Source organism: Cucumis sativus, chromosome 2 (genome assembly GCF_000004075.3).
Source record: "Cucumis sativus cultivar 9930 chromosome 2, Cucumber_9930_V3, whole genome shotgun sequence".
Taxonomy (NCBI): Eukaryota; Viridiplantae; Streptophyta; class Magnoliopsida; order Cucurbitales; family Cucurbitaceae; genus Cucumis; species Cucumis sativus.
Genome location: NC_026656.2, coordinates 17,891,484 through 17,904,878, shown reverse-complemented (window position 1 = coordinate 17,904,878; position 13,395 = coordinate 17,891,484). Strand labels below are relative to the sequence as shown.

The following is a 13,395-nucleotide window of genomic DNA, read 5'->3' as shown; positions in this document are numbered from 1 at the left end:
AGTCAAATTGGGAGAATGGGTCCTTTACACTTTGTATGACATCTATTTTTTTTCAAAATGTTCTGGGGGGCAAGTGTGACTAAACGCGTGATACCGACGTGGCTTTAGGAATAAACAAAATGTTTATGGAAATATCTAAACACAGTTTATAAAATAAAATATTAACAAATAAATATTTGACTCTTTTTTAAGCAAATACATTTTTTAATGGCATTTCAATGTTTGTTATTCTTTTATATAATATATACAGTCCAAGTTTAACTTTATACTTAAATTTCTGTTAGTAGTTATTTTTATTTTTTATTTTTGTGTATACATAATTATATTTTGTTATTGATACTATGGTAGGGGAACTGTCAAAAATAGTAAATTTGATAAAATATTGTATCTATCGATTATCATTTATTTATGAACAAAATAGAAGTCTATAATGGTTAAAAGCTTATTAGTTTATTCAATATTATTGATAGAATTTAAAATTTTGTTATAACGAAAATATTTTAATTTGTTTTGGTACTGTTTTGGTATCTATTATTATATTAGTCAAAAGATTAAAAAAAAGGAATGGTTTCTATTGTTATATTAGACAAAAGATAAAAATTAAAAAAAAAAGTTACAAATATAACGAGCAAAGTATTATTAAATAGATAACAATTGTAAAATAATATAGAAATATTGTTAATAAATAAGAATGTTGGAATTACACCTTTAAATTTTTAAAATTGAAGAATTAATAAGTTTGAAAATAAAATTTATTAATTGTCTCGATTATATAAGTTCGAGGATTTAATAAGTTTTCTTATGGAAAAAAATATATACCAAAAATGTGTATGGTTAGGCAGAACAGATTTGTGTTAAACGTAGGATTAAAAAATAGTGTTGGGTTAGTTTGATGCTTAATCTTTCTTTTACGCAAAAACCGGGGAATTGGTTCGGATTGGAGCTGAGGCCGTGCATTCTTCTTCGAGTAACAAAATTCCATTGGAAAAATGGCTGCAGTCCGTTTCATTTTCCAACTCCGAAACCATCCAATTGGCGGAATAAATAATTTACTTCCACGAACTTGTCTTTTCCTCTTCACTGATTCGATTTTCTACTGATTGATGTAATAAGGTAACAGTTCTTTAGAGAATTCGTTTCCATTTACCGATGGAAGAGTGGGGCCGGAGCCAGATTTCATCTCAGCCCTCCAACTATGTCACTATTCTTGATCTTCGAGAACGGTGGCTTAAAGAAAACGAGCGAAAACACAAAGAGAAGGAAGATTTGAAACAGCTTGAGCTAGAAGAACGGGAACAGAAGGTTCCCCGGACGGAACCTGATAAGAAGGATGATCAGAAGCCGGTGGTTCGGAAGCCACGAAGAAATGCTTCTTCTTGGAGCAGGAATGGGAGTGAGAAGGTTCGGAGATATTATCGAGCTAATCCACGGAATGTGAACAAGATATGCAAGAAGATTCTGGATGAAAGCGAGCCTGAGCTGGCTATTCCTCGAATCGAGAGAGACAAGAAGAAGGAAAAGAAGGGTCGCAAGAAGAATCGTAGGATACGAAAGGGAAAGATGGATAAAACGTCGCCAACACCTGAGGAGAACTTGAAGGAGGGATTCCGGGAGAAGGAATGCGAGGTTGGGGTGCAGAACGGGAAGAAAAATGTTAGGGCAAGAAAAATCGATGAAAAGAAGTGGACTGGGAGTCGACGTGGACCTGAGAAAACTGGCTACGCTCATGAGATGAAGGAGATGGAAAACAAATTAAGCCTTATTTCAGTGAGTTTCGAAATTAAAAGAGGGAGGAATAATGGTGTTGACAGAGGTAGTAGTCAAGGCAATCGGAATTTCAGAGATCGTCGGAATCTTGATCGTCGGGGTCCTCGTAAACAGAGGGATGTTAAAATGATTTGGGTGAGGAAAGATGAGCTTTCAAAAGGTGCATAGTATACAGTTTATGAATCTTGGTTTATTCTGAATCACAAGAAGATAATCTGGTGAGCATTTGCTTTCTTGGGTTTTGATTATCTTTTTTCATTAATAATAGGTATCTAAACTAATTGAATTTCATAGTTTCTAATGAACACACTGCTTACTTAGAGAAACTGGAGGTTGATTTAATGGTATAGGTGAGGGGAACCTAAGGAATAAAAATTAAGAGTCTGAATTGTTTGAACGTTAATGTTATAAAACATAACAGTAGAAAGCACTCAGTATAATATAAGAGTTTGAATGCTTGTGGTGACTGAGTTGATGGTGAAAGTGAACCATCTGTTTTTCTAGGGATTATGTCTATGGTGGATGCAAAGTAGCTAAGATAGCCTACACATACATTTGTGCCTGGTTATAATTGCTTTAGTGGGGCAATAGTAATTTGTACATGAGAAGGCATCCTATGCCACATTTTCTCCCCTTGTGTTTTGCCTTTTGTAAATATGAGGTTCACAGTCCGGTTTCAAGTTTTAGTTAAGTTTGGATGGATTTTTCTATGTATGATACTGCTATAAATAATAAGATCGTGAATAGATAATTTTCATGTATAGGCTGTAGATAGTATTAGTTATAGTGATCCTCTAGGAAATATAACTATGACAATTTTTGTTGGAACTAGTTGAAAAGAAGTCATTGTGTTGTGAGATATTATTGTGTTAACCAATGTCAACCATGCTTCCAAGTTGTAACGAGGGGTTTGTAATAAGTATGTAAACTGTTGTTTAGTTTATACTGAACATATGTTTCATTGTAATTCATAGTCCTTAGGCTTAATTTACATGATATTATATATTATTATGTGCCCTTAGACGGTAGGTAGGTCACAAGTTCAAGTCTTGTATCTAAGCCCACAACTATTAACTGATGATTGTGCTTATTAGACTAACCCAACAACTTATACTTTTCAATTTAGTGTGATTTTTAATAAGTATCTGTGTCATTCACCCCCCTGATTTTTTTTTTTCTTAACAGGTTCGGAATCTATTCAGAGTAGGAAGAGAACAGACAAAACTAAAGTACATAGGTCTTCTTATCTGTTGAAACACTTCGAATGCAGGTTAGAACTACTGGATGGTGATAACTATATGAAAGATCAAGTAGTTAACTAGATATTTGTATAGCACGTGAAAAATATGAGCTAAATAACACACACTCATACCATAACTGTGACCATGTTGGGTTGAGAAATATAATCAGAAGTGTTCAGTATTTGATGGTATTTTATTGAGCAGATGGCTCATTTTATTCCCCTCTTTTGCAAGTCTCTCTCTTCAACCTTCTTCCTTACCAATTACTTCTTTCTCTTGTATAGGCTGATCTCCATTAGGTGACACTCCTACAAGTTTCCCCTCTTTCTTTAGGGATTAGTTCTCCTACTCGATCCTTCACCTGTTGGAAACTATGATCTTATTTTGAGAACAATATTTGCATTCTTTTGTTTGATAATTGATAAATGGGTTATTTATGTCTGTTTGATAATCACTTCCTATCTAATTAGTTTTAAAAATTTTATGTTCAGTTTGTTGCAACTATTTTACAACCATTTTTACTATATGAACATTTTAAGAACATTTTAATAAAGTTCTTGGTTTCATAATCAATTTGTTATTGGAAACTTATCATGAATTTCACTTTAGTTGAACTTCTTAACTAAGCTTCAAAAACAAAAACAAATCGATGGAAGCACGAAATTTTTAGCTAAAATTTAAGAGTAGAAAACATAGCGGGGAAAATCAATAAGTGACTATGGTGTCTATAAACTTAGTTTCAAAAAAATTATAAACTACAAGAGAAAAAAGAAAAAGCAAAATAATTGTCAAATGAGTATTTAGTTTGCTTAAAGTTAATTTGTTAACTTTGCCAGCCAAATTATTGTTTGCATGTTTTTTTTTTTTTGTTGTACATAACTTTTCCCTTCTTGTTGGCCCCTTTTTAACAATTGGCATCTTTTTCCTAATTTAACATTTTGATCAGAAGAATTTAATTAAAATTACATCTTAGTACAAGACATTAAGCTTTTATCCGGATCTTATAATTAAATAATCGTGATATTACTTTACTCGGAGAGATTTCTTAAACTGCAAACTTCAATAAAAATTATAAAATGTTTTAATTAGTTGAGTGATACTCCAATGAGCTTTTAAACAATTTAGCATGTTTATTTACTTTCAATGTTGACATGGAGAACTCAAAGAAATATAGATGCATGGATGAAATATTGATGTGTAAATGAAACCATAATCTTTTTAACACTGGGAGGGAGGCATTTATGTAGTAAAGGTAACAAAGAATGATGGGAGTTGGGTGATGTTGTTGACAACCAGTTTAATTAGGTTTAGGTGGGTTAGTTGGCCAACCCAATGAAAAAGCGATTAAAAGTAAATTACTTGATATGGAAGCTATGAATCAATTAAAACAGTGTAATTACCTAAAGAAGGAAAAAGGAGTGAATTGAATCATTTTGTACCCTGTATGAATAAGAAGCAATAAACTTAATTCTTTCCTTTTTTCTTCACTCAAATATTATGTCTATTATTTCCCCTGCTTTATCTTATTTGTAGTAACTCTGAAGAAGAATCTCTAAAGAAAATATAATAAATTCAAAAGGCAATAACCCAACCAAAAATAAATAAATTGAAACAGTACTATGTCCAACCCCTTTGATAGTTCAAAACAGTCTCTTCTCTAGAGTTGAAAAATTATATTACCACAGGAAAAATAGAAAGACAAGTTACTATTACTCATAATATCAATGGTAAGATTCAACCATCTATCTTTTGAATAATAATTAACTTATTATATGTTTTACTTTTTACTTAAATAGCAAAATCCATTTAAAATCCTTTGTGATTTAAAATCTCTTTAACACTTAAATTCCAAACACAATAAGAATAGTGAATCCATTAGTTTGATTTGAAAGAGATATGTTTAAGTACGTCATTGGTTCGATTAACTTTCAGTCTTTTTTTTTTTCTTTCAACAGTTTGTTATGATCCAAAATTAGATTTCTATTAGTTATTAATGATACTTGTAGACATCTAATAGAAAACATAATGCTTTATAGCATAAATCCAACCTTTGTATTTATGTTTTATGTCTTAGTTAATTCATTAAATGCTCAATAAAATAACTCTAACATCTCATTCCAAACTAAGAAAAAGTTAATTGATAAATGTCCTTAACCAAAAGAGAGAAGAAAAAATCTAATGTTGCCTCAAAGTCCAAACAAGCTAAAATATCTCCTTTTGTATTATTTTTTTTAATATCTTCTCAATTATAAAAATATTTCTTTCAAATTAGTTTTTACTTTTAAAAGTTACACTAAATTTAAAATAAAAATAAAAAATAAAAAAACTACCTAAAATGTGTGGCAAAATGATTTTATTTTTTAAAAAAGTACAATACAAATATGGAATTTATATGCTACTGTCCGAAAAATAAAATGAAAATTTGATATTGTATATGTATGTATGTATTGAATTATTATCATAAAGATATAAAATAGAATTATCAATAATATATAATGTATCATGGGATTTAATATCGTCCACTGAGAAGAGACATTTTCGTCATTAATTTGATTTTGTATTGTTTCTGGAAATGGTCCATCATCAAATTGGGAGGGCACAGAAATGGACCCTATTGAAGATATTGAAATGTACTACTATATCTCTTTTTTTATTTCCTTTCCTTTCCTCCCATAAGATCATCTCTCAACTTCTCCCTCTTTTTCTTTTAATTCTTTTATTTTTGTCACGCTCGTGCAATAATCATTTATTTTTCTATTCATACTTTCGTGATTTTGATGTATACTTTTCCTCATTCTTTCATTTTAAATGCTCGAGAAACTTTTACTATTGAGAAACACTTTCTTAAAAACTTCTTCTTTTGAACTTATCGAGCATTTGTGAGTGTTTATCTAATGGTTGAAATTCCAATTGGTTTCTATGCAAAATCAGTTGAAGAACGAAGGTTGTTTTATCTTGTAGACGACAAGACTATATTTCTATTTGCATGAAGAAGCATAGTCGCAATTCAATCACTAGACATTTTGTCAACTTAACAAGATAATTAATATGCAATTTGACTACACCAGAAACGATATATTAAACCAAAAAATATTCTTGTGATTTTTTTTATATATAAAAAGAACCATTCATAAATAAAAAGTTTCATGAATAAATTTGAAGAATGGTGGTCGTTATTATTATTATTACTATAGAGCCTTAAAATATTTAATGTAAATTGAATTATGAAAATATTTAATGTAAATTGAATTATGGCCGACTCATTGTTTGTAATAATGTTTGAATTATATATATAACTAAAGGAAAGAAGAGTAGGAAAAGATTTTTAGGAATTGAGAGAAGAAGTTTTAGGTGTCTTTTCCATCAACGTCTTGAATCAAATACGCCAACTCCTTATCTATCTGGTTTTCGGAAGATTACTTGAAAATGACCCAACCTCTATTTTTGTATTTTTGTATAATTGCTTTTATAGATTTTAAAAGTACTTATTATTTTTAAATTACTATTTTGTCATTTCTGAAATTGACAAAATAGAATAATAATCATACTAATAATAATTATTATTATTATATAATCTTCTGTAGTATTACCTCCCTTTTTTCACTTCAGACTGATAAGGAGATTTGATTTGTTTTAATTTCCAAATGAGAGCTTTCTAAATTCTCTGTTATATGATATCTTAATAAATAAATAAATAAATAAAAAGAACCTACACGAGGAATCCAATTATTGTTATCTCATCTATAAATATAATAGAGTGAGCTAGATTCCATCCTCTTCAATTTATACCAATTATCCAACTAATTATGTAAAATAACACTATCAATGTAATACTATTTGTATGATATTTGAGTATTATTGATTAAACATGTAAATAATATATTAAGATCGTATACGAACTTTTAAATTTTTGGGTCAAATTTATTATGTGAAGTATCTCACGATTCATGTAAGAGATTGTTAGTATTGAGAGAGAGATTGATATTTGCATTTATATTTTACTTTTGGAGATAGATTTTGAGTAATGATTAAATGGCACATTTAATGCAAATATGATATATGGGACAACGATATAGTTCATTTTGGGTTGCCATCATGTCGTTGATTTTCAGTAAGATTTGATGATGACGACATGTTCGGTGGTTTATTGATATGATTTCGAAACCATTATTCATTATATTTTATTTATGGGTTTGCTATTGATTTTAAATAATAACAATAATAAACACTATACATAACTTAATTATCTTCATCTCAAATCTCTTGCTTACAAAGTTAAGGTGGTTGGGTCAATAATCCAATTTATAATAATAATTTGGATTCAACAAATTAAAAATTTTAATTCTAAATATTGTATTAAGTGCTCACAAAGTTTGAGATTTGGAGCGGCGGGACAATTCCCTTAATTCATCTATCACTTCTCTCCAAATTCTTTACATAACTATAGTATATAGTATTATATATACAAAAACAAATTTAATAATTTACAAATTTACTTACTATTGTCAAACAAAAAATAAAGTTTAGCTCTTACGACCTTAAAAGTTTGATAAAATCTTGTGAAGTCTTTGTACATGGATTAAGTGTACAATATATTTGAACGTCTTGTCTTATTCTTCGCTTCTAACTTTCTCTTTTAAGAAAAACCAATCCGACTTTTATTTGTGTGCTATACTTTAGATATTTTTAGAAAGTAGATAAATTATCTTTTTCTTAGTATTATGGAAGTTTGAAATAAATAGAATTGAAAAAAAAAGTCCTAAGGTACATTATAAATATACAATAATTTTAATATTTAAATCTCTATCTCACATGTAAAAGGAAAAATATTTTATATTTGAGTATAACATTAAACTTATAGTTTTCTTCTATTGGCGTATATAAAAAAAATAAAAAATAAAAAATGATATATTAATATTTCACTTGTTACTCCATTCTAAATATACTAACTTATTTTCTACAAATTAAAATCAATGAAAATCAAGAGGTAACTTAGGATGAAAAAAAGTCAATACCTTACGTCTTAAATTGACTAGTTGAGTTCAATTATTGCATCTTAAATTGGCTAGTTGATCTTAGTATTTTATATTTATAATGTCGACCACCCAAGTTCAAGAGATAATCAATTCAAGTTAAACGTTAGTAGTCTACAACTTCAAAAGTCGTCATAGTCTCCCATACACCATTGTGTTATAGGCTAAACACACTACATATGTGAAAAAAGTTTCACATATGTCAACTTAGAGATTAATTCGGTTAAACCAATGAAAGTAAGTTGATCGGTACATAAATTCTTAAAAGACTCACGATGATGATACAGATGCATCAAAGTTTATGGGGCAAACAATTCTTCACAAAATTTGTATGATTTTTTTCTTTAATATGAATCATTATCAATAAACAATAATCTATGAAAAGTAATATATATATATGGATATTAAATATTTAAATTCGGTGAAGATTATTGTTTTAGACTTGTCAAATACTGATGTTGATATGTTTTACAATGATTATATCTGCTATTACTGTTTCTTCTAAAATTAAAATCAAAAGGAAAGAGAAAAAAACACATTCAATTAATTAGTGACAGTTTTTAAGAGTAGAGGGAAGGCAACTTTTCAATTACGCATAAATTATCTATTTACAGCTAATTAAACAAAGCCTTCAATATTACCGTTTCCTATACTTGATTACATTTTAAACTAAACAATATGTTATATAAGTAACAACACAACATTAGTTAATTATTATGACATTTTATATAGTTTAACAAAATATTAATAAAAATAATTTAGTGTATTAAAGAATAGAAATGTATTTATAAACCTCCATGCTATTTTGCTTAACATTACTGATATTCCAAAGTGACATTTTTTTTTTCATTCAGGAAGCAAAAGAAAACTGCCTAATAAGTCTTTTTTTGTCACATATTTATATTCATAAATAAATAACAAATACAAAATATTCCAAAAAGTTATAAAAACTTATTTTTCTAGTTATATCAAGTTATTCAATTTTAATCCGTCAAGTGATAAATTTTATTTTTTCTTTTCTAAAAATATTTAAATACTTTTTATGGGAGTAGTGAAAATGATATACAAAATATATTTTAAATTATTCGATGATCATATTTAATAGTAATCAAACAAAAGGTTTCATTTATTAATTGCTTCCTAGACACAAAAGGTAGCAAAGTAGAATGAACTTGGTGAGCAACTCATTTTAGTCTTTAATATGGAAATGTATTATTGAGTAAAAAAAGGCTTAAAGTATAAAATTTATTTGTGTTCAAAGTTTTCTTTTAAAGAAAATATATTTAAAAAAGTAACATTTGTAAATGTCAATTTCCATAATCTTTTTATTCCAAACTCTTCGTTAACAAAATATATAGTAGAAAACAATTAGTTAAAGTGTTAAATACGTTGTTCTTTTTCATAAATCATAAACATGTTAGGGAATGATATATTTGATCACAATATCATACATTTGTTTTCGTATTTGTTGAAGCTTCGTCCTATAAATTTAGCATTTTATTTTAGTTCATATAATTTCTATACGTAAACTAAACTTGTGTTTGAGACTCTATAATCATTATGACTTGAAAAAATCTTAAGTTATTCGATAGACTTATCTATACAATTTGGTCAAAGTTTTCACAATATTTTTTGTTTTTTTCAAAATGATATATTGATTTTTGGGTAACCATAAACCTCAAATCATTTAGTTAGGTCATATGACAACATATCTTTATTTTTTTTATTTCATAGTTTATTATTATCTTTATGTGTATGGCGAGGTTGAAAGGTACAAAATAGACGTCTTTTTATTTTTTTAATTATTGTTCAATCTTTCTTTTATCTCTTAGACGCACTTAATTCAATTTATCAATCTACATTTCCATGGTTGTTGTTTTTTTCTCTGAACATCTTCACTATATTTGATATTTGATAGCAACACTCTTCATGATCTTCTTCTTCTTTTCCTTTTCTGTATTTTGCCTTGATAATTGCAACAACCGAAGTTGTACTTTCCTCTCCCTCTAGCAACATGTGATGGTCGGTGACAATAAACAAATTTTTTCAAATAGAAAACAAATCAAAATGTAAATGTTATGAACAAAAATAATTAAGGTAGGATTATAATACCAATGAGAAAGTGAAATTGAAAGGCAAGATGAGACGCCGGAAATAAGTCTTATTGATGTCATAAAAAAACTGATTTCGGAAAGGAGAAAACAAGACAAATTATATATATATACTTGTTTCCAAGAAATTTAAAATCACCTGCACAAAAATTCCAAAAATCTTAGTGATACTACATGTAATGTTAGTATCCATTATAGTTTAGTGAGATGGTGGTACACATGTGTTAATGTTTTAAATAGGGATGTAAATTCAACAGTATCGAGGTTTGAGTAAGGAAAATAAATAAAAAAAGGGAGGAATTTGACAAGACAAAACAGAGGACGAGTATTCACCGAAATAATTTTAGGAATGGACAATTTTTATTAATACTTTGGGGCCGCCTTCCATTTAACAATCCAGGTGGCTTGCATCTCCCAAATCCCAATCATTGATCCCTAAATACCACACTCTATAAAACTAACCAATACCCACTCTCTTATTTTCATTTAACAAACAAACAAACAATCCTCCAACCAACCCACTTTCAGCCACTCCACTCTCCAATTCTCTTCCTCCTCTGTTTTTTTGGGGTTTTTTTTCTCTCTTTTTCTTCTTAAGGATGAGTAATTTTACAGGTTCGCATTGTGATAATAGTGGGTGTGAATCGGGGTGGACAATGTATTTCGAGGAGTCGATTGAGACGGAGGAAAGGTTTAGGGGGAGTCCGGTGGATTATGGCGGCGGAGAGAAGGAGGAGGAGGAAGAAAGGGATTTGTCGATGATTTCGGATGCATCGTCGGGACCGAGGAACGGGTATTATGAGGAGAAGAATTGTCAGTCAGTGTCGCGGAGTGGAGGGAAATTGGTGGCCGGGAAAAGTAAGAGGCAAGAGGAAATGGGGTGGCGGAACCAACATTCTTGCCTTGATGATACTGCAAGCTCCCCTGTTTTTGGGCTTTCTAAGGTTAGTTTGCTTCTTGTTGATCTCTAGAATCATAGACTTTTGGCAATGGCTATGGCTGTGGCTATGGCTGTGGGTTTGGTAATTAGTTGAAAATGTTGTTAATTCTTTTATACTTCATTGCCAATCTTCTTGAGGAATGAGGTTTGTGGGTTTTCTTGCTTTTTTTCTTTTTCAATTCTCTAATTTCAATTACTTTTTTTTTCGTTTTTCTTTTTTCTTTTTTCCCCCTTAGATAAAAATATTTACTTTACTATACCTCATATGTCTCGTTTTCTTGGTTGAAATACACACACATGTAACAAATGTCACCCAAGGAATAAAGTTCTAAAGTTTATTTCCATTTCTTTAATGTAAAAGTTTGGTTCCACTGTCCTTCTGGGGAAAAATATATACCCTTAAATATTGCATTGTATCACTTAGTTCTAAAGTTTTTTTTTTTGACAGATTAAATCAATGTAGATACCTTTTCTTTCAAACTGTTAATACATATTTTATATCAAACTAACATAATATTAGCATTTTATTTATTGATTTATTTTTTGGGAAAAAAAAGTTAGCTCTTTCTTTTTTTTAAAAAAGCTAAAATCTTATAGAACGTGGTATTAGTAACTTTCCGTTGATATGAATTATTATCCATCCTCTTGTCTTCTATTCCATGATGGTTTTACTTTGATCTTATTTTAAATATTTTAAATGAAATAATAATAAATTTATAATATTACGATTGAATGAGAGTCAAAAGAATTTAAATGACTTGACTAGTTTTGGTATAGACTATGACTTTTGACTTCAAATATATACACATTAAATTGAGTTTATAGTTTAATTCATTGCATTTAGGCCCAAACTAAAGAAATGTCATATCAGAATTTCCCAATCAGATATATATATATATATCTAAGAAGTTAGTTGTCGTTGTCAATAATTTCTTGTCAGTCACCTTTTTCTCCTGTGTTATTTACAGATCAGAGAGACGAATCCATACAGAAATGAAGGTTTGGCGGATAATGTAAAAGAATTCTCCCAAACCCATTCTCGAAAACATGGCAAGGTAAAAACCACAAAAAACAAACCATCCTGTTTTTCAAAATCTTGGAAACAACCGTACGACTAACATGTAAAAAAAAAAAAAACTTTGTACTTCGCAGAAACAAACAAGCTTTTTTCAGTCTTCCTCAGTAAAAAAATTGGCCAAAAATGTCTCAGGTAAAAAACTCTCTCAACCCGCACCAACAACGGTAAAAGGCTAAGCTTTGTGTATGTGTGTAGGGTTAAAAGTTTGGAGTGATTTGTGTGTGTGCAGGCGATTATCAAGAACAGTAGAAGTGGAACGCCGAGAATAATTAAATGAAATGATAGAGACACGAGGAGGATCGTGTGGATTATTATTATTTTGTTGGTTCTCTTTTTATCATATTTTTTTTCTTTCTTCTTTTTACTCAATTTTCTCTGGCTTTATTGTTAATGCAGCCAATTGATTGAAAATATTTGAATTATTGTTTGGAAAGTTATTGTATTGTTATTATTGTTCTTTTTCAAGAAGTGTATATTGCAAAAAAATAATAATAATATATCACCCATAGTTTGTCCCTTGTAGCTCTATATATATTACCCATGAAGGAAAATATACATATTTACAGTTTCAATTTTTCCCTCACACCTTTCATGTTTTAATAATTCATATCTGAATCTTTCATTAAAACTGCCTTGAAGGTAATTAAGTGAAGAATATTTGAGTGTATAACTGGGATTTAGACTATAATAAACATATATTATAAAACATAATAATCTAAAAACATGTTTATGTAGACGGTTATGTGTTTAATTTTGTCTAGTTGTAATGACTTCTGTTAAAATTGCTACAGTATTGAACAGTGTATAGTTTTTTTTTTTTTTTTTTTTTTTTTTTTTGGTATATTAGTGTCTTCTATACTATACTATCATATGTATAAAACTATCAAATTATATGGCTTTTGAATTTTTACTAATCCATCTATATAATATTACTTTTCGGTTATAGTTAACTTTAGTTTCCACTAATTTCTTCCCTCTAATGCCAATTTAAATGAAAGTTTCAATTTACACGATAAATGGATGAAATGCATTAATTTGACCCTTTTTCACATAATTATACCACAGTTGCTGTGATTAAACTTGAAAATGTTGCATTTTTTTTAGAAAAACATAAACATGTGTGTTGTGTTATATTTAAGTGATCGTCGAAATTAGTGTAGTATCTTAAAAAGAATGTATTTTTGGATAATCTATAAAATGAAAGTGACTCGTACTACAATAAAAA

The 13,395-nt window shown here is 29.0% G+C and overlaps 2 protein-coding genes across 3 annotated transcripts; both read left to right on the top strand.

Annotated features, from left to right (window-relative positions):
- Positions 1-776: 776 nt before the first annotated feature.
- On the top strand, positions 777-3,462 carry LOC105434640 (uncharacterized protein DDB_G0286299). 2 transcript variants are annotated; one of them, XM_011651261.2, is made up of 3 exons: positions 777-1,985; positions 2,953-3,037; positions 3,293-3,462. In XM_011651261.2, exon 1 carries the CDS (start codon positions 1,150-1,152, stop codon positions 1,933-1,935), a length of 786 nt encoding a protein of 261 aa, XP_011649563.1. In that variant the 5' UTR covers positions 777-1,149; the 3' UTR covers positions 1,936-1,985; positions 2,953-3,037; positions 3,293-3,462. The 2 variants fall into 2 exon arrangements, with proteins under 2 accessions (XP_011649563.1, XP_011649562.1); XM_011651260.2 differs by having other exon boundaries at positions 2,953-3,459.
- A 7,094-nt stretch (positions 3,463-10,556) lies between these two features.
- On the top strand, positions 10,557-12,692 carry LOC101210927. Its single transcript, XM_004142852.3, has 4 exons — positions 10,557-11,096; positions 12,061-12,147; positions 12,245-12,302; positions 12,400-12,692. Exons 1-4 carry the CDS (start codon positions 10,752-10,754, stop codon positions 12,417-12,419), a joined length of 510 nt encoding a protein of 169 aa, XP_004142900.1. The 5' UTR covers positions 10,557-10,751; the 3' UTR covers positions 12,420-12,692.
- The last annotated feature ends 703 nt before the right edge of the window (positions 12,693-13,395 follow it).